A 26606-nucleotide genomic window follows, 5' to 3' on the forward strand; every position below is an offset into this window, starting at 1 on the left:
TCTCACCTTTTGTTAGATAGATTTTAGTTGATAGTTTGTCTTAAATATACACAATACACAAGTGTTATTCACATATTATACACAAATAAATGTAGTGGAGACAAAAGTGTGACATTTGCCAGTGAAATGTAGTACAAAGTAGTAAAAACCAGCTGCTGCTTCTAAGAGCGTCTGTGTTTCTCAAACTCCAGTCTGTTAAAGAAAAACCTTCACCCAGACAAGAATTCTGATCCTTTGAAGCATTCGTGCTACATAGCACAGCTTTGGCCTCCATGTTGTCAGTCATGAGCAGTAATATTTACTCCACCTGTGCTCACACTGAACAGAAGTGTTCAGGTTTCATACTTTGGAGCGGCCGTGTGCTGGGAATCCCAAACAGTTCTGCCTGTCTTCTTTAAATGCTGATGGTGCACGGACAGAGTGAATAGGCCCAGTGTTACGAGCACGCTTTCATACCGCAGCGTCCTCCACCACCCTCATGCTGACGAGGAGAAGGGGGGAAAAGGTGGCGCCTGAGGTGTTGGACAACGTGCAGTAACGTGGCGTACCAAGCACCACCTTCACCAGGCCGCAGATCAACGCTTCCTTCTCCAGAACTGATGCTTGTTTAGTTTGTCTCCAGCCTGCTTTCCCAGAATGGGCAGACCTGACTGCCTCCAAAAAATTTTTTCTTCCATTTTGTGGAGATATTTTTTCCCCTCCCTCCCTCTCTGTGTGTGAGGCCTCCCCAGAGAGCAGCGCTCAGCGCCACAGCGAGCTGTCAGCCGTGAGCCTTTCCAACAGGTCTCCCCAGCTGTGGAGGTCTGGTGTCCATCTGTTCCCAGAAGATGGAAACCTCCTTTCAGCCAACTGCAGGGAGCTGAGGGAGCACACAGCTCCTCTTATCCAAAGAGTATTCATACAGTGGGAGCCTAAAGGTCAGATAAACGACAAATGAAGATTTTTTCTTTTTTAAAGCACTCCCTCTGAATAAAATACTGTTATGAGATATCTGAGGCATTTGAAAGATGGTTCTGGTGATACTGCAATGTCAGCAACTCCTGTTAAAAAAACAAAAGCCTGAATCGATCCTGCAAGTGTCGTCTCTGTGTCCGAAGCCTAATATAGTTTACTCGTCTGTGCCACAGGCCTCCTTTGTTGTCCAAAAACTATTAAAAACCCATCAAGCGAGCGAAGACAGCTTAGGGCTGAAACGATTCTTTCCAGGCATTTTTAAAGACATTTAGAGACATTTTCCATCCGATACTGTTTTTCCACAACACAGTCCCCCCATTCAAAAATCCAGAATCAATGAATATGTAAATATGGTGGACACAAGATGTGCCCTGGAAGCTTTAAGTTTCCACTTCACTCTTGTGTAAGATGCAGATGCTTAAGGTGAGGACAGAGAAGCTTTCCACTCCAGCACACGAATCAGAGAAAACAACCACTGCAGCCTGCACAGTCAAGGAACAATAAGAGAAATGAATTTGTTGAGTGGAGGAGGGTATTTGGAAACAAGCGCAGTCAAGATGACTACGAATTACAAAAATAAAAATAATAAAAAGGTAACATCATTACATTCTAGGTAAATGGTATTCCTTGGTCAGCTCGGTATTTTACCACGTGTGTCAAAACATTTGGGAATATTGACAATTCAAACTTGAATTTCAACAGACGCTGTATGGACTAATGGATAACTGCACATGAGCATCAAATGTGTGTTAATCCACCACTGTAAATAGTCCCCAACAAATGAATAGTTTACCCCTCAAATGATGGAGTGACACAAAATATTGATTCTATGTTTTTAAATTTTATGTCTTCCACAAACAATCAATGTGGCATCTTAGAGTAAGACACTTAAGACTCAACAAGACTGCGGCTGCACTCAGGAACAATTAATCACTTAAAAATCTGAGTTGACAGATCAGATTGTCTATTTTGTACAAAGGACAAAGATATCAGGTCTTCTATCAGAGAAGGCCAGGAACATCTGCAGATGTTCACACTCGAGAAGCTGCAGCTCTTTTTTACATTTTTACTTAGTAAAATGTAAAATGAGGACTCAGTTATCAAAACTGTCGCAATTTTGTTTACTGACTGACTGATCCCGACGCTAAAACAAAAAGTCAGCAGTTTTGACGCCTTTTCTAATAAGTCAGAGACGATGGGTTTGCAACACAGCATTATGATCACAGATGAAGTCTCATTTTGATATCAAAACAACTCTTAAAGACCAGTTGGTTTCACTGGTATGCGAGCTTCTCCCACATGGCCCTGCAGATCAGCAGCCAGCGCAGGTTTCACACACCTCATGTCAGCTGTGGAGTTCAAAAAGTTAATTAATCGATAAAGTGATGTTCAGGGATTAAAAAAGCACTGCTTAAACTTGCCAACTGCTCTGCCCAGCCGCTGTTGACGGATGCAAGCGACGCCAGGCAGCATTGTGTAACTCTCCAGACTGTTTTGACATCAGTCGCCCTATCTGGGTTCAGAGGGGGCCAAGCATTTGGGTAAACAGGCAGCACATGTGGTAGAGAGATTGTAGAGCATGTTGTGCATCATCATCCCTCCTATCGGTCAGTAAAAGCCACTGATGTGCCACAGTCTGTTAGTAAGAATCTACACATCTCAACAACAAACAACGACAAATTTCATTTTCACCAAAAAATACACTTGTAACGTTGTAATACTTCTTTCTATCTTTCTATCTGCCACATTGCACAAAGTATGCACAAACCACACGTTGGCTCAGGATGGCTCAGGGTGAGATGAGGGGGGGTGTTCATTTGGTTGTTCTACATAAAATCCTGCTAAAAATTACACCTGTTAAACATTGGCATGATGGTATTTAGCTTAAAGGTCTGCTTGGAGGTTGGAGACTCTTAGTTAGGTCCAACTGTGAAATGTTTCTTCTTCCCTTGTGGTGAAAATGTAATTTTTGCTGACATATTGTTATCAGACTACCTTTACTGCTATGGGTCTCAAAAATCTAGTTCTGGTCGATCCCTAGTCTTCACAATTTAGAAGCTGGAGCTAGCGAATGTTTGACATTCATACAAGACTTGAAATGATGAAGTCAACAGTACATAGCCAAAAGTCACAAAATCAAGGAGCTTTACAGTTCATGCAGTGTCCTGTGCAGAAGCTGTTGTTACTGGGCTGGATGGAGGCTAATCATTAAATCCAAAATCTCAATGATGATTTCCATGCTTTGGAACATGCATGAAAACTTAAAAAGGAATAAGATAACACAATACAAAAACATGTGTGCACAAAAGTAAGTATAATTCACAGAAACTGTTTATATAAACGTGCCCTCACGCTGCACTCTCTCTATCTTATCACCATCACAGATAGAGGGAAAATTTAAAGCCGGAGGCTCGCTGAGGCCAAAATCCACAACAAGTTTGTTTGGTGTGAACCTCCATCCAGAGGAGACAGAACAGCCTGTCCATAGCTCTATCATGGACCACAGGCACATCACTCGCTGGTCCCAGAGTCAAGCCAAAGACTCTTTGAGACCTCAAACCTGTCGGCAGGCCACATACTCGCTGACAAGCTCCCCGGTGGGTCTGCTTGTTTACTTTAATAAGGCTGCTGACCCTCCATCCTTTCATCAACACACTCACCACCATCGCCGCATCCACAGACGGTGACTACATGCTCCGTCTGCTCACACAAACCATCGGCCTTCTCCTCGTCATCCTCCTTTCTTGATGTTTGGTTGGCCTGGATGCAACCAAGGATCCTTTTGCCTTGTATGGTGCTTCACAGTTGCATTCATTAGGAACTTTGGAGCCTTCCTTCACGCTTCCTAAAAAGCACAAGCTCAAAGGTTGGAGTCATGGATTTGAAATCAAAAGGTCACCAGTTCAATCACTACTTAGACCAACTGCAAACAAAACCACAAAATCAGTCTGAATCATCGACTGAATGCTTCAGGCTTAAATACCTGCAGGAAAACTTTCATTGTTTCAATTAATTGATGTGGTTTATGTGCCAAATGACCATCCCCTATTACACTTGGAAATCATTTTTAAAAATCATTATGGCTAAAGGTCACGTTTAGACAGTAGCAAAGTAATGGAGTGATTTTTCTCTGCACATCCACCATCACAGTGCAAACAGGAGCTGTCAACATGATATGCATGTCATGAAGATCCACCAAAAGAACTATTAGCTAAGCGTGAGTCTACAGCCATGCTAGAAATGCTAATGTCAGAATGCTAATATTCCTACAAGGACTGTTGACGTGGTGAAGCCATAAGCAGGTTTAAGGTTTACCATGTTCTTACTGCATTAGCATGCTAACATGCTGAGGCTGAGGCGGTTAGTTTTTGAACTTATTTGAGTATTTGACAAAGGAAATTTTGACATGATGGCATAAAGTTAAGGGCTCGTCAAAAGAGTCAGGATTTTAGGCCCGCGTTATCTTCAATTAACTCTTGCCTTTCCACAGTGACTTACATTAAATGCATTAGGATGCAAAAACAGCCCAAGAAACACTCATGAAGGACTTCATCAAACTTCAGCAATGTTGGCTTGCCTCAAGTGCTACATGTAGAACAACAAGAGAAAGAGGGAAAAAAAGTTATTTTGATTTTTTATTTACAGACCAACTTGCCATCTGAACAGGTAATTTCTATGGCGACCGTATTTTCACGGACCGGCCTTTACGGTGTGGCGGATAAATACAACAAAATAAAATGATAAGACCGGCATAAAAACTGTTTTGTTTTAAATATAACAATAAACGTGAATCCAATGTGTACTCGCAACTTTATTAGCAGCGTCCTCGTAACATCGCGCCGACAACATAATATTATTAACATCCTCTCTGATCTCAACGCTTTCTGGTCGCTATGGTAACGTTTAATCATGCCTTCAAAATAAGATACACACAAAACAAAATAAAAAAGTTCACGAAAAATACAACTCACCATAACGCTGAATCAGTGGCAGTCCTGAGCCTGTTCCTTTGAAACGAGACGGTGCCATCTAGGGCCTTTCCCCTTTCCAGAGACGGTTGTTTTGGTTTTTTTTTTTTTACTAATTGTGCTAGCTTGTGCGTTTATTTTTAGCGGTCACGTATCACGTGACCGAGACAAGCCTCTTGACATGCGTCAAGAGTGAATCATAGACGGATGTAACGGAGAGAAGCCGGTCATTTTTCAAAATAAAAGATCGTTCAGCCTCAGATAATCAATAAAACGGAAATAATGTAAGTTACTTATTCTTTCTGTGCGACCCGGTACCAAATGACGTACCGAGCCGCGGACCGGTACCGAGCCGCGGCCTGGAGGTTGAGGACACCTGGTGTAGAGTATCTGCTATCCTGATGTCAATGAGGAGCTCGAGTCAAAGTGTAGTGGACAGATCATAGTGGACAGTGGTGTCACCAAAGTCATTAGTAATCATCCTCTTGGCACACGGGACCATATGTGCTAAATGTCAGAGTAACCCGTTTATCCACCCAATGACATATTTCAGTAGGTATCAAAGTGGACACCTGAGCGACCGACCGACATTGTTGAAACTGCGCCAGGAGTCGCACAGGGGGTCAAAGCAGTTCACAAAGACCACCAAAGTATCCAGGGCATCAAGGTAAATATAGAAGTACAGTACGGACAAGAGCTTTTCAAGGCTCATTTGATAAATATCGCATGTTAGTTTGTCAGGCAGGTGAAACAAGAGGAGGTCTACCCCATCACAGAAAAACACTTGAGCTGTCTGAGGTACGAGACGTGGCCACACCTCATCCCACCCATCCAGCCACGCTTTACCGGGACGTACGGTAAGAGACGGCTGCTGCAGACCTCATCTCATCTCAGCTGGAAAAAAGCATGGAAACAAGGAGGTGTGGAGCAGAGAGAGACCGAGAGGAGGGCGGAGGTTACAGGGTGACTAAACATTCCCTCCTGTGGGGACTACATGGTGTTACCGCATCTCCAGGAATGTTATCCCGTAATAGAAAGTTCAACCCTCAGCTGTGGACTCAACGGCCTCTATATTTAGGGACGAGGACCTGCAAAAGAGCAGATGGTGCTTCTTTCACCTCACCGGATCACATGCTGAGTGATAATGATGATGGATTTGGTCGTTATGGGCAAAGTCAGACGGAGCTCAGAGGAGTGTGTTCCTCTTGGTGTGTGTTCTTGCCTCGCCGTTCCGTTCCTGGAGATGAGGAGAGATTCGGAAAGACTGCCGAGTCGATAAACTTGTTAAACATTCCTCCATGACCAAGTATCTGGGAATGTTTGGGGAGGAGTTGATTAAACTATGTCTGGCCAAAATGTACATAAGCTGGGTCCCGGTTCACTGATGGGAGCGGACGTGCACCAAATCTTCTCTGACGACCACTTGCCTCAAAGACCTTTTTTTTTTCCACCAGTCTTACGCATTAAAAATCAAACGGTTGACCGTCCAGCATGTCATGCAGAAAACAACTGCCTGTGTTATCATTTCCTCAGTGCTTCCAAAACCACTTTTCCACACGAGGCTTCATTTACTAAATATAATCACACTTACGGTAAAAACTGGCTACTCGAAGATGATAAACGTAATCTTAGGTTGAAGATTAGAGAAATAAGAAAGAAACACAAGAAAAAAATTGATCTGCTGTCTTGAGTGTATCTAAAAGGTGGATTGTTGGATTTTTTGGTCGTAGTGTAATCAAACTGACTGATTGCTTCATAAAGCAAAATAAAAAGGACATCAGGAACACACGGCAGTGAAAGAAGAAATTCCACACCAAAATGACTGTAACTTTAGAAAATACCCGATCTGATTAATACGAACTGCTGAATCTTCATGTGAGCTTCACCTGAAAGGAGGAACTTTAACATCAGTGACCAACAACAGCTTTAACATTAAAACAAATGAACCTGTTTACCTGCATGACAGGTGTTTTTCCCTTTTTGTTTGTCTTTTGTTGCTCCTGTCCTACCTTGTTTGAAATGTGTCGCTGGTATCAAATTCAATTCAATTCAAATTAAAAAAAAATCAATGACATCGATGGCATAAAATATTAATTATACTCTATATTTGTACTCCTTTCAAGTCACTGTGTGACAAAGAATTAGTAAGTGATCACATGTATGTATATGTAGGTTGTATGTAGGTTTCACACTGTCTCACAGCTTTTTGGGAATCAAAATTGTACAGCAGTATTTGATCAGCTTATATTGTGATTTTTGGCTGATTTAATTTGTTTTTCCTTTTCTGAACAGAGCGTCTCGGCACAGAAGGTGTATGCTGTAGAAATTGTGATTTGTGAAAAGAAAAAAAAGCAGAAAAAGCAGACTAGTAGGTCTTTTTTTTCTCTCTTCATCAGGCTAAACGAAACCGTGTGACTCAGTTTATTTCCATTTCAACAGAAAGGAGGATTAAGATATACCAATGTCTTTTTTTCCTCAAAAAAAATCTACTCAATCATGATGTGTTGAAACTACTCTAAAAAAGTATAATCTACTCAAGTAAACGCAGCTCGTTACTGCCCACCACGGTTTGATAAATCATCTGGAGGCTGTGGTTCACTCACTCTGTATCTGCGACTACAGCTGCTGCATGGCTGTCGTCCAACTGTGCCAGGCATCCTCTTCCTCTGCATTAAGGGTTTGTTTTAAGAAAGATGGAAAGCTTCCACTGCATAATTATGACTTACATTTTCAGTGTTCACGGTTTGTGCTTACAATACAAACCCACATGATTAAGTCTGTATTCTTAGAATCAGAGCTGATAAATAAATGTTTATTTTAATGTCTCAGATAACAAAACTGTCACTGAATCAATGTGAAGTAGAAGTAAACAAGTAAGTAAAGGAGGATCAAACAAGGAAACTGAGTTGACGTTCTCCCTTCTGTCCCGTCCAAACAGCTTATACACATTTGAGTATCACTTATGGGCAGATTATTATTTTTTTTTTGTAGTTTTCCCCCTCACACTTGATCTTCAAGTTATTTCCCAGTAAGTTATTTCCCTGAAGGCTCCTTCCCCACTGCCACCCAGAGCTGTTCAGAGTGCATACAGCAGACTGGGCTCGCCGTAAAGAGACGGACCGCTGGGCCAAGTGTAGCAGCTGCCGCTGAGTGCTGCAAACGTAAACCAGTCTAAATGTAACGGATTAGAGAAATGCCCTTCCAATGCACGCCTGGTGAAATACCCACTCAAATAAACGCGCACACACTCTCCAGTCTCCAATATACCTCATTTTTTTATTGTACGGACAGAAAATTATACAATTCGAGAATGTAAAACATTCCCCCTCTGACAAATGAAGAGCCAGAACAGGAAATAAACATGTAAAAGAGGAAGTGACGCGGGTAGGTGTTTGGACGAGTGGATGCACAGAGAGGTGGAGGCGCTGGACAAACATGCTGAGACCTCACTTCTTAAAATGCCTGGAGAGACAGAGAGAGACACCAAAACACTGTTACAGGTGATTTACCCCGCCGAAATAGAAATACAGAAAATATCAGGAAATAAGTTCAAATCTGATTATCAAGGATGATTTAAAAAACATTCATGTCATAAAGGATAGTAGAGATTGAAAAGATTTCCATGTTCATGATGAGCCAAAGTTCACAGGTGTGAGGCCCAGTGTGCACTGACAAGACCAGACGATGAAAAGTCCAGGTGGAACCAAGAATACAAAAGATGGCTCCCAGAACCAGGATGGCATCCAATTAATATTCACTATTATTAACGTTATTAATCACACTTGTGCGTATCCTGCAATGACACATCTGCAGTTTATATTAATTGTATTATAGTCCAGTGAGTATTTAAAAAATGCAAACTGTAACTGAATTAAAACACTATTTCTTCCCCGACCAACAGAATTCACACACTGCATTTCCTGTTTGCTTTGAGCTAACAGAAGAGCCAAGCACATTCTCAAGGCACTAAAAGCAGTCCTGACAAGAGCACTTTTCAGATAGGTTCAATGGAAACACCTGTGTGGGTGGGGTTTCACAATGAGAAAACATACAGTCAGTAAAACAGACGTGACTGATAAACGCTTTTCTTTTCTGGGGATCAAACTTGTGACCGTTGATGACTTGACTTAACTGAAATGTGAACATCTGCTGGCCACTGACATGTAAACGACTGTTTTGCGTCTGAATTTGCCACACTGATATCGCCTCCGTCACTCTAACCACTTGGCCGCCGTGCTGACTGCTGGCGTACAAACCTCGGCCGTGAAGTCAGCCCGACAACGATCGCTGCAGTGTTTAACCTGTCGCACTGCACTCGAACCTCATAAAGGGATGACATAGTACGCACAGAGGCCCTAATTTGGTCATTGACACCTCATCGGTCTCATCGCATGCAACAGCGAGCTCCCACATGGGAGGCTGGCTGCAACCAATCCAACACAAACACAACAAGCAGCCAAGGAATCGTTAAGCATCCCGCTTTATTGGCCGGTGCAATGAGAAGGTTTGCCCTCTGAGCTGGCAGCGATGTTTACATTCCTCAGTGTCAGTGGCGGGTGAATCTGGGTTCGGCTTGGAAACAAAAGCACAGACCTGCATTGAGTGTTATCAGGTAACGCTACTTCCTACAAACACGGCCTGGCAGCTGTGTGAGAGTGTGTTAAAGGCCAAGGGGTGTCCTGAGATCAGTCACACAGTCACACTGCGAGCAGCAATGCTGATTTGCTGTGAAACTAAGGCTGTTGTGCCCTTTTGTGTCTGGGAGCTGAATTGAAAATAAACTAAATATGAGGAGTCAAGGCTCAGGAAAGACTTCTGAGAGATCACCTTTTGCTGTGAGATAATTCTACTCGTCGATGTACTCGAAGGGCTCGGGGGGCTCTGGTTCCTGCTCTTCCTCCTCGATTTTGGGGCCGTGAGCCGAGACGGGCTCCACCAGCTCCTCCTCCTCCTCGCTGGTGTCCTTCATGATGATGATCCCGCCTGTGTGGAGCTGGTGACAGACAGGGAAAATTTCAAAATCAACATAAAGACAAGCTGCACTGCAGACTTAAGGGCCCCTGTGAATGTCTGTTGGTCCAGTTCAATGCCCCGCTTTGTTAAGGTTTACCTCTGTTACAAGCAATGGAACAAAACACCCTACATACAATAATTAAATCTGATCTAATGGTTCAAACATAATTCAAGTAAGCAAAAGTGGCTTAAAGAAGTTCAGAGGGGAAAAAACGATTTGGGAGGTTAATTTACTCAGAACAAAAAAAAATAGTTTAAACAATCAACGTGTGAAATCATTCAGCTTCAGTGAAAAATACAAGACAGGAAACTTAATATTGATGCTAGTTAATCCACAAAATAGGCTTCAATAAACCACCCGACACTGACCAGATTTCGAGATAAGTCTGTAAAACCTCTTCACTTCCTAAACCTGTCTCTGAATGTAAAAACAAACCCTTAAAAGGAAAGCAGCGTTACAAAACTTGAGACAAGCAAAGACACCATTTTGGCACTTGATACAAGAGATCGCACAGAGAAATGCTCTACGCTGAGCGTGCTAGACACAAAATCAAACAGTCCTTCCTCTTTACAGGACTTAGGTGGGTGCTCATTGGGTGATTGCATGCAGTCCTGCCATTTACTGCAGAAAACTGTCAACATTTACGGCTGGACTGCAGTCATCTGGTTTATAGGCCTGAAGGGAGGGCAGTTTCTGGACTTGGAGATGTTCAACTGAGGCCAAAATCAACCAGCAGGCTCAGCCGTAATTTTAAATGATTTAGTTTAAAGGAAAAACTTTTCTCTAAGTTACCTTTACATCGTTAATGCCATTAAACTGACCGGCACATTCCAAATGTTATTGCGTGTGTAAATGTTTTAATTCAGGTGTTTTCCAACAATTTGTAGATGCTTTGGATGATAAAAAGGAAAGTACATTTAACACCTTGCTTGCTAAGTGTCATCGCTGCAGCAGAGTCACACTCTCGTGGGGCCCTGAAACTGTTTTTGTTTCATCACGTTTGGTTTATTCTGGCTACTGGCTTCTGTGAGGATTGTCAAATGTCATTGTTACTTATATTTGCTCTTTTGATGTTTAGGACAGCTGACAAACATCTTGGAGCTGTAGCTGAAAACGCCATCTTAAAATTATATACCAACAAAGTGGACCCTGATGTTAACAATAGCATTAACCTACTCTGAAGTATTCTGGTCTGTTTGGTTCAGTTTGTTTAAGCTGGCGTTCAAGCTGACTCAGACCGACTGAAAAGGTGGATCTCCGGTCGGGTTTGTGATTTGTAAGCTGAACTGAGAGCGTTGTTACCGGTTTGAAGGGCTGGTAGCGGCAGGTCTCAGGCATGATGAGGACTTTGAGCTGAGCTGGCATCACTCTGGCCGGGTTCTCCAGCAGCTGGAAGTTTGGTTCAACTTCTTTCTTTTTCTCCTTCTCCTTCTCTTCATCTTTCTTCTCCTTTTCACCCTCCTGGACTTCCTGTAAAACATAATGCATCACCAACACTGTGATTTCTTTTCTTAATGTGCTTTATTGTGTGTTAATCTGCACTGTTCTTATTCTTGTTGAATTCACCATCTTCTTCACAGTTTATGTTCAGGTTTTTCTTGTTTTACTATTTGTCTTTTGCATGTGTAAGACAATTTTGATAAATTTAAACATATAATAAGCACATCATGATTAGTGCCTTTTTTGTGTATAAATCTGACATTATTTGACAGTTGGGAGAAGATATTAGTGATAAATCCTGGTTTTCCTTCTTTCTGTTGTGATTCAGGCCTTTTCTGCTCTGCTGTCCTTGATGGCCAGTGATCTGTTGGGCTATCAGGTGGATACTGGATAGCCATTAATAAAAGAAAAGACAGTGAAGCACAGAAGGCGCCAGGGGAGCTGGCAATAAAATAAAAACAAAAAAAAAAAACAAAACAAGTGTTGTATTTCAAGATTAAACTACATTCCTCCTTTGACTCAGTTTGTAAGGCTTAACACGCAAAATGTAGATAAAACGTTCTGATAAAATCTGTTCCAACAGGCCTGCTTAGCCTTTTATTATCATCAAACCCAGTCGGTTTTTTGCTCTGACTTTATTTGTATACTCCTATTTTCAGGCATGTAAGTATTTAATGTTATGTATAAACTCATTTTTTTGTTGTCTTCATGCAAATAAAAACACAGTATTTCACACTCAGTAATAGTCTAAAAGTATCATGTACCGTGTTTAACAATCCCACGTTTACTTCAATCTTGCGACACGTTTCAGTGCTGATTTATTTGATAAAGAAAAAGGACAGCAAAGTGAAGCTTTTAAGCCAAAACGGAGCGGCGAAAACAAAGGCAGCTTTGTAAACCTGTTCAGAAAAATGACGACTAGTGAATTCTGAACCGTTTGATCCCCCACTGTGAATGTAAAACCTCCCCTTTCAACCGCCTTCTCATTAAGTCAAGCCAAATAAAAAAGTCAAAAGACCGAGATGTGAGCAGGTCGGATGTTTCCAAGCTCGTTTCTCGGCACCAGAGCTGAGATGCAGCGTGGCAGAGTGGATCAAACACGCTGCTGACGCCCAAAGAAAATCAGAGTGAGTTACACCGCGAACACTGACTGTGGGTGAATGAAAATGTTAAGACAGAGTTTGAGAGAATAAATAAAGGGAGGTGTGTGTGTGTTTGTGTGTGTGTTCCCAAGTTATGGGTCCAGAATCATTGTAAATGTTAGGACTTAAAACAAATGAGGAAATAAAATAATCATTAGTAATAATAAGAGAGAGAGAGTTTTCTTTTTGTTTGAATCCTGAGCACTCCCACTCACCACTTCCATCTTCTCCTCCTCTTTTTCTTTCTTTTCCTTCTCCTTCTTCTTGGCTTTGGCTGTGATGGAGAGAACAGCGGTGGATACCTGCCATGCAGAGAGAGAGAGAGAGACAGAGAGCAGAGATGTTTCCACAGTGTAAGACAATACCACAGACACTCAGACCTTCTGCAAACATGGCGTAAAATGTACAAAACTAGTCAACCACAAAATAAACGCCGCTTAGTCTTTTTTCATTCCATTCGCCAGGAGCATCTAGGATTGTGAAATGAAGCAAATGAGAAAAATAGGCCAGAGATGGTAAAACAATAAATGTAACGGGAAAGAAAATGAGGCGTCTGAGAGGGAGGGTTCAAAATTATTCACAAATCAATATGAAGCGAGGTCAGCTTTCCTCAACTAAGAATTTCACAAAAAGGAAAGCAAAACATGCTGATGTGCTGTGGCGCCTCACTTCTCACCTTCTCCTTCTCTTTCTCTTTGGGGACCTCCAGAGCTGGTGGGTAGGCAAAGGTCGAGGGCTTGCAGTTGGAACGGTACTGCACCTTGGGCATCTGAGGAGGAAGACGGAGGAAGAGGAGATGTTCACAAACTTTACAGAAGCTGGCCATGATGTACTCATCGCATTCACAAAGATCTCCAACATCCCTTCAAAGGGTCAAGTTAAACAAAAATCAGGTGTTCACTTTGTTGTTGGTTGGGTTGTTCTAAAACTTTGAACACATATTTGTGTCAATAGAGATATTTTATTTAAGGTTCTTGGAGGAACTTGAACGCCACTATTAGCCTGACATTTTCAGTTTTCATTGAAATGTCTCCACAAAACCGAGACAGTGACCAGTGAAAGAGGAAGCACTTATTACAACTCTCTTTGTCACCCACTGGCTGCAGGCTTAACTTCATGTAAAAATGAGTAAGTGCTCTGTCAACTTTACCAAGACAAATATAAAAGATGATCTCCAGCCAGAGCAGCACTGGGTGCCTTCTGTTTAATGTGAGTTATCAATTACAACAGTGTTCTGAAACCAAATTACCAAACAGCCTCTGTGGTGCAACAGAGCAGCACTGCAGCACAAGATGTAACCACAGGGGCTTCTTATATCTTAATCACCCCGTAATTCAGTTGCTCTGCTGCAGTATGGAGGCAGACAGAGAAACAGTGAGGTATTCAAGCGGCTTCTCTTTTTTCTATTTAAAGCTGACCTACAACTTAGTTGCTAACAAAAAAAAAAAAAAACAACAACTGGTAAATAAGGATGTCCTTTGTCTTGTGCTCTGTGGCTAAACAGGTGCCAACAAGCCCTGGCAGAGTGTAACACAAAGTCTGTTAAACCTTGATTTCCCCACCTTCACACTACACTCAGTCTCTTGTGTATTATTCAGTGGCTTAACACCAAGTTGTCATCTCAAGTGTCTTGTACAGCTGGGGACACACAAAGTGTGCGGGCGTCCCCCGGTGTCAGGTGCTGTCCATTCGGGCAGCCGTGAAGCGATAATGCCAATCAAACGTCTGTTTAAAACCCCAACCCGTCACAGTGAACTCTTGGTGTCGGTGCATGAGTGGCAGTGGGCCAGCAAAGGCCCACAGCCAGGAGGACCTTGTTATGGATGGGCTGCTGGTGGCATTTTGTTACCAAGGAAAGAACAAATTCAGCAGCCATATTTTTGCCTCACAGGCCAGTTATATATGAACATTAATATGACAAAGTTTGGCAAAAATAAATAAGCTTATTATTATTATTAAAATGTATCATGTAGCAACACTTGTGCTAATGAGTGCTTGTCATGGAATATCCTCTTTCACAAAACAGGGGGCTGTTTGCAACCATACTGCTTGATGTTTTGACTTTTGTTTTTTAATCTGTTATTTTAAAATCCGTATTGGAAAAATTTCATGTTCTGCGTTTACTTACGCAGACACACACACACACACACACACACACACACACTCCTTCTGAAAGACCAATCACAGCGAGTCTGGCCACTTCACCTTGAGGTCCTTGTTGAGGCCGATGATAGCGGTTGGAGTGAAGGCCAGTGACAGGAAGTGGGAGAGGGGGAACCAGAACCAGAACTGGGTGAAGACCAGTAGGCCGACTACCGACGGCATGTGGGTGTGACCCGTCCTGGACTGCAGAGAGATGGTCACATTACGTCCACCTGGACAACAGAGGGAAGAGGAGGTAGACGTGGGGGTTCAGATATAATACTGGCCATTCACAGAGGACACACAAAAAATATACTGCAAAATAACTCTTTGAAAACACAGATCAAAAACAAAATACTTAATTCACAGCTGCAGCTCCCACCAGTCATCGTACAGTGAGTGAACATAAAGCAAATAGCTGCTTCACTGGCACAAATTTTCCTCCAGGATATTTTTTCTTTTGTCTGCGTGAACTTGTACTTTTAGAGTCCTACAGCTTGTGACAGCTGTTTGTGCGGGCACGTCATCACCTAAGTTCAAACAGCCTCGTCAGTATCCGTTTGTGTCCACTAACATTTCTGACTTGATATGCGATATCCGCCAGCAGCCAATCGGCAGACTTGCCAAACACTAACAGCCCTTGTGCTTCTTCAGCAGTACTGGAGCTTTTCTCTCATCGTGGATTCAGTACATAACTAAGATAGGAAAGAAATAAATGTAAAAACCAATGATACAATTTGTTGATAACCAGATGAAATAAAACTGTTGAAATAGCCAAGTTTTGCATGAAATGTGAATCAGGATGGGGATGAAAACACTTGGATGCTCAGCAAAACAGCAACCCCGAGCAAACGCAAATAACAAAGGCCAAGCACCTTTTGTTTTAATGATTACATCCCTTTTTATTGTTCAGGGTTCTTTTTTAAGTCACAGTGATCACTGATTTGGAAACAAATCAATTCCAACTTAGCACAAAACAAAAAAAAAAAAAAAAATCACAAGATGAAGGAGTGGGAGGTTAATGAGGGCACAGACCAGGATGGTCACCACCCTGAGAGGGTTGTCTTTTTGGCTGCAACCCACCTGATCTGTTGATCCCAGGGAAAGATTAATATCACAGGGACATACTAGTGAGCCAATTAATCCCAGGAATGCATTGTCTACAGCATCCTGTATTTAAATTTAAAAAATGAGCTTCATTTATTATCATTAGACTTGAGCTACATTGAGAGTAATCACTCATTTACTTCACAAGAGGTCAGCCATCCCAAAACCCCGTACTTACCGGTAATTCATTTTTATCTGGACTTCAGTCACCATCATCACAGTAAACACGACCATCTTTTGGTTGGAACAACTAAGTAAAATTAATTTGTTCATATAAAAACATCCTTGCAATAAATCCAACCTTCATAGAAGTTATATTAGTCTGTTGTTTCTGCTGTGAGTGTATTTAGGAGGCGCCAAGCCAACTTTGTGTTCATTGTCAGGATGCACTTTTATAATATTGTATTGTATTGTACTTAGAGGTGTTTCCAGTGTTTTCCCTTCCACATTAATATGAATGAGACTAAGTTAGCCTTAGCTATGTGTACCTAATAAACTACAAAATCTTTGTATATTCATTTTTATAAAAAAAAAACTACTTCTATACTTTAACTCCAAATGTCATTCCAGAAAAAAGAGGAACCTTCAAACTACACTAAACCACAATACTGAAGCAGGCAAAGAACAGAAATGATTTTCATCTATTTTCTTCTGAAAAAGAAGTATTTGTGAGTTTTTTTACTCCACATGCATCACTGGGGTTGAGCCTTACAATGGCCTTTCACTTTGAAAGTGTGTGCTCCAGCAAACAGACATTTTAGTTTGTTTGTGGAGCTGACAAAATAGAAAGTAATGAGCAGCGGTCAAGGGTTCTCCTTGGAGCAGTACCAGAGAGTAACAGACCTCCCTTGGTCTTACTGGGACAAACAATATGAAGGGACTGCGGAAGGAGAGGAGGAAGGAGGGGGAGGAAGAAAAGATAGGAGGCAACCAAGATCAATCTGTCATTTCTGCAGGGATGAAAGAAAATGTTTCCCTTTAAAATGGGCAGGTTAAGGGAGTAGCCTTTCCAACTGCCCACACAATACCAGGTGAATCATTTGCTGCTGTTTTTCTTTGCATCCACTTTATTACTTTTTTCCCTGAGGAGGTCACTGTGATTTGAACCCGTGTTGAAACTAGTCCAGTCCCACAGATTGAACGCTGGCCAAAACGAGTCACAAGGTCTACTCAATGCACTGCAACTGGGTGCTTAAGAGTCTCTTGAAAACTTAAGAAGAGGTTGAGAGAAAACTTGAGAAGAGGTCGAGAGCACTTGACTAGTGCTGCTGTTTTTGCCAGCTTTTAGCTTGGTAGACCAATTTTCATTCCAAGGAGTTGGTGAGGGATAGGAGTGATTTGTTATATGACGTCAACAATCAACCTGCTTGTTGCACCGCTTTTGAAAGATTAAACAACAGAATACAATAGATGAGGGTGTGTTTCTTAACATGCATGAGAGAGAAACCACTAATAAATGGGCCGTTATCAATTAGCGAGGTAAAGTCTTTAAATGGGAGCTGAGTATGTAGGGGCGAGAGAGAGAACGAGCAAAACAGACAGACATTTCCTGCATAATGAGCACCAGTGATCGCGAAACTGAGCTCTAATCGCTTCCTCCTGTCAAATTAAATACAATTACCTGTGCACCTCAAAAACACCCTCTAGAAGAACCAAGATACTACAACATTCACACTGCACAAGCTTGACCATGTCTGACATTCAAGCTGATATGGTAATGTTTCCCTAATGTTGCCCTAATGTGTTTAAACTGTAAGCTACACACTGAACTGTACTGAAAACATGGGTTGAGTACTAAGAGCTGGAGTTTGCCATGAAGCATATGTGTATATGTGTGTGTGTGGCGGGGGTGGGGGGTGTTGGCTGCATTAAAAATGACACCGGTGGACTGGTGGTCAGTTTTTGTCTGGATGGTCTCACGCAGGGTCATCTTGGCATGTTTGATTGATTTTATTACTGTTAATGTGCCACATTTGATAGGTGAATGAGGTTCTGCCTGTTATCAAGATGGCTAATCTGCTCAGAACAAAATAAAATGATCAAATAGTGCTGCATGGGGGGTTGGTGGAGTTAATCAAGAAACAATTGGCAAAATGGCTAACGAAAAACATTCCCAAGTGGCAACATCTCAAAAACACAAATGCAGCATTTACTCTTTGAAATAATGGAGAAAATACTTGGGATAGGCTTCACTCGAGTAAGCTGCAACACCTGATAGGGTATTTGGACAGCAGAGCGTAAATAGAGCTGGCTTCTTTCTGGCTTAGCACAAAGGGTCGTGTTAGCGCAAGAAAATGAGTTTCTGCTCCCGCATGCATCAACGGTTTGTGTATACATGTGAATATGGGTGTGCTCTGCCTGTATGTGTCAGTGTGTAGCTCCCCATGTGATGATGTGCAGCTCTCTAAGACCTCACACACATAGGCACACACACAAACACACTGCATGCTTGTGTCCACAAACACCCGCACAGACACACAAACACTGAGACTATCAGACAAACAGCAATCACCACGAGCAGACCAACGGGCCATATGGCTGAGAGCAGCGCAGCGCTGAGGTAAAAAAGCTAGGCGTTAAAGCACCTTAGCATGATCTATTCCAGAGACACTGTGCACGGGTGGTCAGCCCAAGAGGGTTACTCTGTGTTTGCTTGAGCATAAAGGAACTCAAATCAAGGCACAAACACACAGAGAACCACAAACCCACATTACAGTTAGAGCACTTTGCTTGTTTTCCAGTGTAATTAAGAGTTACACTGAACTGAGAGCAAGCATGCTGGTTTGATCTCTTGCTCAGTGACAGATGGTTAAACCCACTGCCTACTGATTAGATGGAGCTGCTACCCTTCCAGTTGATTCAGTACATTTCAACAGCCATCATAAACGGACAATGTTGTCTTTTGAACACTAACCTGCATCGAGGATTCCCTGGGCCAGGATGGCACCGAACTTGGCCATAACGTCGTCATGTTTGTCGTTGATCACCTTTGCATAAAGCTGTCTGAACTGGTTCACCTAAAATAGCAAGGGGAGGAAAATGTGTTAATGTACAACACATACATACAAATACAATGTTTTATGTGTTTGTGTGAAACTTTCGATCGCTGATGGATCCATGACAGGTCCCTTTGGTTGAATTTAAGTATACGAGGGTCTGGAATTTCTTTCATAACATTAATTCTAAGTTTTTGAATGCAGTTAAGGACTAAAAATATTTTAAAATACTCCAGGGAGAGTGTATGATTGTGTTTTATTTCATCAAGTCTGTGCCTCCTTGCTCTCTAAATTAAGGTGGAGGTGTATGTTTAAATATGGCTGTCACGGGCTGTAAAGCAATCTGTCCAACTTGCACCTTGTCAGCACAAAATTTAAAACAAAGTCGCATGAGAATTGCCACACCCATGATAGTTGTGTAGTACCTCTGGTGGGAGTCTCAACATATCGCTCATTAGAGTGAAATTTTGAGTAAACAACATACTGGGTGGTTATCAGCCAACTGGGTCCACTCTAAGACCCTAAAACCAGAAGCCTAAGACCTCGGTCTACAACTGTGAATCAGAGCTGGAAATTACAAAGACTGGGACTTTCAAATAAACAATCAAAGATGTAATACCTCCTAACATTCCACAAAAAGAAAAAAACTGCCTCTTGCACAATCCTGCACACCACCTTGAGCTTTATGGACTGTTCATTTGCACATGGGGAGACTTTGAAAACGTGTCTGGCAAATCTTAACCGTCTATGACAAAGTATGAGGTCCTCTGAGGGTGAGTGCGTGCAGTTATGCCTGGATTAGTCCCTCTCCAGTCTTCCATGGCACAGTTTTCTTCCCCTGTGTCTTAACAGTTCTGAAGTTTTCTGCTTTTGGTCAAGTCTTCCCCCTTTCCCTGTTTCCTTCACCTCACTCTTTACTCAGCAAAAAGCTCTGGTCTCAGTGGAATTAGGCATGATTTTAAGAGTCACTGAGGCATGCTGCTATTTCACTGATAACCAACAGGCCACCCAGACAAAAAACAGAGGTATTTCTTTGTGCTCATTACATACATATTTACAAAATGATCCAGATTGAAAAGAAAGTTTTTCGGCTGTTTTGATGGCCTGGATGACTAGAGGTATCTAGACAAACACCTTGACGTAAGATGGCTATAAACCAAAGACAGTTATGATAACTGAGAAGCCACTTGATAAGATTGCCCAAAACAGTTTGCACGTACCTTAGGACAGGTGACTTCAGTCTGCTGGATCATGATGAGGGCAGAGGCAATGAGGGCGCCCTGTCTCACGTAATTTACTGGGTCGTTGGTCATGGGCTCCAGCAGATTTATGGCCTCCTGTGGAGAGAAACGTATAACAAAAAAGTTAGCAATGTTGCTTTGAAATAAAGTGATCAAGCGTATTTTGAGAAAATGCGTATTTAGAATTCGCACAACCCTTGCAGAGCAAGTAAATTAAAAATAAAGCAAAAGTTTAAATAATATTTAATATTTAAAAAAGTGGAAAAAGCCACTCTTTGATGAAAAAGGCAGAAAGTTCATTGCTATTACCTCAAGCTTACAATTAATCTAAAAACCAAAGGGCAAACAGACACAGATTAGTCAAACACAAAGTGGTAAATAACACAAAAAATGAAAAATGTTTCTGAATGATGATTATCCTGTGACTATTGTCAGATTAAGACAGCGCAGAAGTGCATCCAGAGCTGTCCTCTATAACCTCGAGTCTCTGAAGGCGAAGCAGTCCGTTCACAGGCCAATCCAATCCCAAGTTTTAGTACTGGTTGTTGGGTTGAAGAGCAAGAATCATTTGGTTTCTAATTTTAATTTTAATTGAGGAGTTAAATGCATTTTCTGTAATCCCAATATTGCCATGGTGGTAAAGCAATCTGACAAATATTTGTTTTAAGACGTAAAAAGGACTTTTTTTTTTCCTTCTTATCAGTGCAACAGGAGGACTTTTGTTTGGTTGAATACAGGAACATGGATTATCAACAGAGCCAACCAGACCACACAAATTAATGACATTAGTGTCATCCATATCTAGTTGCCCGGGACAACAGTTACAACAAGCCCCAGCATCTCTATCTTCCTCCCATGATCACTGTGAGTGAAAAAAAATGAGGGGCGACCACCTACTTCCTTCTTTTATTTAACACTCTCCTCTGTTCTCAGCTGAGCAGTAATGCCTGTAACTCACACCAGCAGACCAAGAGGGAGGTGTCAGCTCCACCAAGCAAAGAGAAACAAACTAGGAGGATGACAGCGGAGGTAAAATAAACCATGTTTCATCAGTGCTCTCGGCTCAGCTGGCTGAGACAGTCGTGTACCAGGATGATAAGTCAAGAGTGTAAAGCCAACACCAGTCGACCACATCCTGTTCCTGATAGGTTGTCTGGGGGTTTAATTGAGGGTATTTACTGTCAGGCCCAATCAGCAGAACAGGTCCATACATAACACGGTTGCTTCAGATACTCATAATCCATGTACAGCAGCGGAGTGTTTTCTTCAGGCTTGTGCCTCAGCGTGAGATGAACTTTAAATTAGGCTCAATTCAGCACAGCTAAGAACTGGCAAGAAGCTTGAGCACATAAATCGTGCAGAACACATTTTACCACAACATAATTCATATTTTTATAACTGTATCATATGACAGTATTTTGACAGGCTGGTTGGTCTTTAACATTTAATTTGCATGCTTTTATATGTCTTGGAGAACAACGTGTCCGTCCAATTAACTCAACAGTCTTAACTATATGTAAGATTTTTATTGTAGAGCAAAATAATCATCATCAAACAAGCCAACTACAGAAAGATTTACTGTTAGCTATAACATAAATCAGGAACACCAGTCCAGTAAAAATATACAAAGCCCAAGGTGTACAAATGATGGCGAAGCAATGTGTTCCATCTAAATAGGTGACCCACTTCTCTTGCTACAACATCATTTCTCTTTCTCTCTATGGACCTACTGTGCTCGAGATTTTATTCTGGAAAAACCAGGCAGAGGAGCTTTGGAGCTGATCAGCTCTGTAGCATGCCTAGGCCTGATCTGTTCCAAAACATTCACTTTGGTGCTTCCAGGCTCAGGACGCAATGAGCCATGACTCTCCTTGAGCTGTGCCACTTGAGACTGATCAGCCCACATAGTTAGACAACCCAGGATCTGGCAGCAAGCCCAAGTTCTGTCTTCTTCGCTCACCTTTTCAGTGCTTAGTGTTGATCCTCCATGAAAAATAAAGTGAATGTGAATAGATTATAAGTAAAACAGCTGATTATGTTTTAATCACTGTATAAGGAAGATAAGAGCTGAAGCACTTAACACAAACTGTGGCAAGATTTGAGGTTTCGTTCAAAAGGCATCTTGTAAGATTGTTTTAGTATAATAAGAGCTCGTCTTTTGTTCATTAAAAAAAGTCATAAGTCTGGCAAAGCAACATTTTTTTTCTGGCAGCATCATTAAATCTTTTCACTGCCACTTCTGTAGAGGCCACAGAAGTCCGTACTTGCTCATCGAAGATAAGCCTAAGAAAGGAATCATCAATTGTTTCAAGGAAAACCCTCTGCGCAGCAGTCTTGCTCAGTCTTTATATCAGTGACGCACATGGTATGTCAAGACACAAAGAAAACACACGAGATAAATGAGGACATGCTGCCTTAGTGGTTGGGGAAAAAATGCTATGCAAGCTTTTCTTGTACACAGTCTTATAAAGAATATTAATGCCAGTTATGAGCACCATTTCCAGCTGGAGTTTGCTCTTGGGCAAACATCTCATTAAATAAGAACTCATTACTGAAATTTTGGAACTGTGTTAACTAGCAAAAAAAAAAATAGAGATCTGAGCCTATTTGTGTGGTTATTTGAGGTTTGGTCCATACTGTTTACGACCAAAACTGGCCAACCATAAAATTCAATGTGGCCATCCAAATGTTTCTAATAATTTTTAATATTAATTTAAAAATGATTATAAAATTGCTCTTTATTTTTGTCCCTTTATTGTAGCTTTTTTCCACCTTTAAATAATAGGGGAAATTATCTGTGTTAGCTAATAAATGTCACCGCTACAACTCTTTCAAAATTAAAAGCCATCAACTCAGTTCAGACAACAAATGTTTATGTTGAAACACTGTGATGAGTTTCATTAACGGCAGGTGAACACAAGGTTTTGCATTGAAAAGAAGAGGACTTAGGGGCACTCACCTTGTTGCCTGTCCCAGCACAGCAGATGCCCAGAGCCATGGCAGCCCCGCAACGCACATGAGGGTTGTAGCTTTCTGACAAGAGAGACACCACACTGGGACACTGCTCAGGCGTCCTGAAGAGACACAGAGAGAAACAGAGAAGGAGAAATTAAGAGTGAGCCAAGAATAGGCGCTAGAAGTTAGAGGATTAAAAAGTTAAGGACAAGAAAGCACAAGGGTATGGACTTCATCTTACACACAGTTACCATTATCATCATCTCCGTCACCAACTAGCTTAGGTGTTAAAATCAACTTTTAATAAAACACAACTACAGTTTGACTGCGACACAATAAAAGCAAGAGAGTTTTACAGCCCGTGCCCACAAGAATATTAAAGCAAAAAGATCCAGAGAGGGATGAGATGATTCGCTCTATACAATGTTCAGAGCTTTGAGCCCTCAAGCAAAAAGAACCCCAAAAAAACCATCACAATAATCTACAATATGTCATAAATGGCCAAGACCCACCATTCTTAAATATCACAAAGACATTAATTTTGATGCCACGGGTGCACACACCATCACATCTATAGATCTAAGAAACCGTATGAGGACGGTGAGAAAGCTATAGGTTTCTGAGACAAGGCTAGACAAAATGTAGAGAGAAGACAGAACAGAGAAAGAGCATGGACTTGCAATGAGGGTCTTTGATTTATGTCTTTGAAAACTCTCCAAGTCTTTAAGCTTTTCCAGCTAGTGGTGCTGTTGTGAAGAACAAAAATTACTGAACCAAAGCATTTAAGCCAAATCTTTGGCTCAAGGTACAAATGCAACGTAGCTCTGCGTGATTTCTTTCCCACCTCTTGTACTCTGCAAACCGGTCTTTGTCCAATGAAGTGAACACCATGTAACGCTAATTAAAATGTGCAAAGAAGGGGTCTACATTTATCTTTTTCAATTATTCATTGCTTGCTCGTTCGGTTGAAAAGTCAAGATAATAGTGGCAGTAAGAAAAAAAAAAGCACTTAAACCAACATACAGATGAGTCACAGACCACTTAATGTGCTCTTGACTAAATGAAGAAGCTATTAAGAATCAAAGGGCTGCTTAGATAAAGACCACACACACAATAACATGGCACATCCAGTGAACTTGATAGAGTCAAAATGAGAGAGCTCAAGTCAGGGGCAAACACTTCACATTTAAGCACAATGAAATGCTCTTCAATCAGTCCATGATGACTAATAGTAATGTAGAGTCTTGTTGCCTTTAAGTTTAGGTCACAATGGTGAAAACTCCAAACACAGGTGTTGGTATTCTGAGGTTCAACAGTTAAGTGAAAAAAGAAAAAGAATCTGAATTCCTTTATTTATCCCAGAGGCGAAATTATTTATTTAAAAAAGATTAAAATTATGGGGTTGAAGTTATTTGTTTCATAACCAGGGACATGTGCTGGTTATGACACATTGCTTGTGTGCTGCCTGGACCTGACAGATGAGCTGATTGTTGAGATTACTCAGTACCTTTGAATTTCACAGAAAGATCTGGTCTGTGCCAAAATGCCACTGGGAGAGGGGTTAGACAAACCAAAAAAACAAACCAAACCAAAAAACAAAGTCTCTTTTAAGTCTTGTGGCTTGTTTTGAATGCAACCAACAGCCTCAGCAACACTCCAGTGCAACAGCTTCAGCAAAGGAAACTGCCTTTATTCGCTCAGATTTCATTCAACTGAACCAGGCAACAGAGGCTAAATAACAATTAAAACACAGCAAAGTAAGGAAACAGTAAAAAAAGCATTATTGTGCGAGCTACAACTACATTATATCAACCTCCCAAAGGTGCAAGACAGTATACAGGTTTACCAAGATGTCTGAGTCACTGTCTTCATTGATAACATTAATAATACCGATTACAGTAAATGTTCTCAATGTATCGTGTACAAAGCAACAGGGAGACAAAACAGAAAATACAAGGATGTGGGTTAAGCTGCCATTTGATTTGAACCAATAAATAGCCTCAATAAAGTCCTGAAAATGACGCCTAAATAAGTATAAGCTTACCTTAATTTTGTGTATATTCCTGTGTGTTAAGATATGAGAAGATATTATCTGTACTCCTCTGTCTCCAATAAAAAGCTCAGCTCAGACACTACATGAGGATTATCAAGATCATAGATGGCAATCACTGTGAGATTTACATCAACTTTCATTTTTCACAGAGGGGATAAACTTAAGTACATTCTGGTAGTCTGATGACGCCCTTCAATCTATACTGAAATGTGAACCAGATCGCAAAGCCCACAGAGACAAATTTGTGATTTTGGGTGACATAAATAAAACTGGCTTGACCTGATCAATGTGTAGGCTGGTGAGTTACCTTCCTTTGCAGGAATTAAAGCAGTGCATGTTGTCTATCCATTACCGGAAAATATAAGCATGGCAATCAAAAGTTAAAAGGTTCTGTTGAAATAGCAAGACACTGAGACCTAATTCATAGTAAGGTTTGAAATTGATAGGGGACTACAGTACCTTAAGGCATGATTTGAGACCTTGAGTCTATTTCCTGTAGCTTTTTGAAATAGTTTAATCCAAAGCGTTTTCAAAGAAAAAGATAAGCCAATTATTTTGAAGAGTTGACAAAGTGGAAGAACTCAGATTGAAAAAAATCAATGTGGAGTATTTCCTTGGACAGAAGAGGCAGCGAAGCAATGATGGCTGCATTTCAAGCCGAACTTAAATGTCCCATTAATGTGTGATGGATGTGAAACCCACAAGATGAACTGAATATACTTTTGAAAATCAAACAGAGCAGAAAATAAAATAAAAAGTTAATTGCATGTCACGCTTACAAAAGGCTCGCGAACACATTCAGCAAAAATATATTAGAGAAACTAAAATAAAAACTCTTGTGACTGAACTGCCTGTTTGAAAAGACTGGCCAAAATAAACCCATATAAAACAGAGGACCTTATGGGGGTATTGGTACATGAGAGAATTAGGGAACATGTTCAGTTTTGTCTGGGAATTGTTCTCTACTGGAAGGCTTTAGGAAACACAGATCCAAGTCGGGGGTTACTGGCTGTATTTCTCACATTTTCTTGTGAAAACAAGGATCACTCGTTGTCATCATCTGGCTACTGTAAACTCCAGGGATTGTTTATTGCCCCTTGATAAACTGTTTTGCTACAATGTGTGAATAATAATGGTCATCACACAGGAAAAACCTTCATTGGCCACAATAATCATCTCTTGGTGTTATTTCATCATTCAGACAGATTAATGGGTAAGAAGGTATCGCTGTTCCTTTAACAGAACTGTTTGTTCTTTTAAGTGGACGCAGAAAATGATATCCAAGTCGGGGGTTACTGGTTGTATTTCTCACATTTTCTTGTGAAAACAAGAATCACTCCAGGGATTGTTTATTTCTGCTTCTTTTAATGCCTTGCATCGGCTTTTAAAAGTGAAACAATTAATTCACACTGAGAGAAAACATATTTTAACTTACAGTGGAGAAACTGAATGCAAAAACAAAAAAAACAAAACCATGGTCTAAATTTCAAAACTTATTCGCCCAGAAGAAAACATGCATGTAAATTATTTTCCCAGATTGAAGATGTGAATGAATTGGAAAAGCTACGGGGTGCAAGAACAATTTTCGAGCACC

The 26606-nt window shown here is 41.1% G+C and overlaps 1 protein-coding gene and 1 long non-coding RNA gene across 2 annotated transcripts in view; both read right to left on the reverse strand.

Moving 5' to 3' along the window:
• Nucleotides 1–5234, reverse strand: LOC124061260. The gene is made up of 3 exons (XR_006843709.1): nt 4926–5234; nt 3615–3799; nt 1–911 (listed from the first exon to the last, which is right to left on the reverse strand). It is a non-coding gene; the product is annotated as an uncharacterized LOC124061260 (long non-coding RNA).
• Nucleotides 5235–8179: 2945 nt separating this feature from the next.
• Nucleotides 8180–26606, reverse strand: part of psmd1 (proteasome 26S subunit, non-ATPase 1) — a 34926-nt gene continuing 16499 nt past the window's right edge. Inside the window, exons 17-25 of the mRNA XM_046391260.1 lie at nt 22964–23078; nt 19984–20100; nt 18682–18784; nt 14724–14893; nt 13195–13287; nt 12734–12820; nt 11239–11406; nt 9750–9915; nt 8180–8384 (exon numbers count right to left, since the gene is read on the reverse strand). Of these exons, the coding sequence (XP_046247216.1) occupies nt 9769–9915; nt 11239–11406; nt 12734–12820; nt 13195–13287; nt 14724–14893; nt 18682–18784; nt 19984–20100; nt 22964–23078 (1000 nt within the window). The 3' untranslated portion in view covers nt 8180–8384; nt 9750–9768. The remainder of the gene's footprint in view (nt 8385–9749; nt 9916–11238; nt 11407–12733; nt 12821–13194; nt 13288–14723; nt 14894–18681; nt 18785–19983; nt 20101–22963; nt 23079–26606) is intronic.

This window comes from Scatophagus argus, chromosome 6 (genome assembly GCF_020382885.2).
Source record: "Scatophagus argus isolate fScaArg1 chromosome 6, fScaArg1.pri, whole genome shotgun sequence".
NCBI lineage: Eukaryota > Metazoa > Chordata > Actinopteri > Scatophagidae > Scatophagus > Scatophagus argus.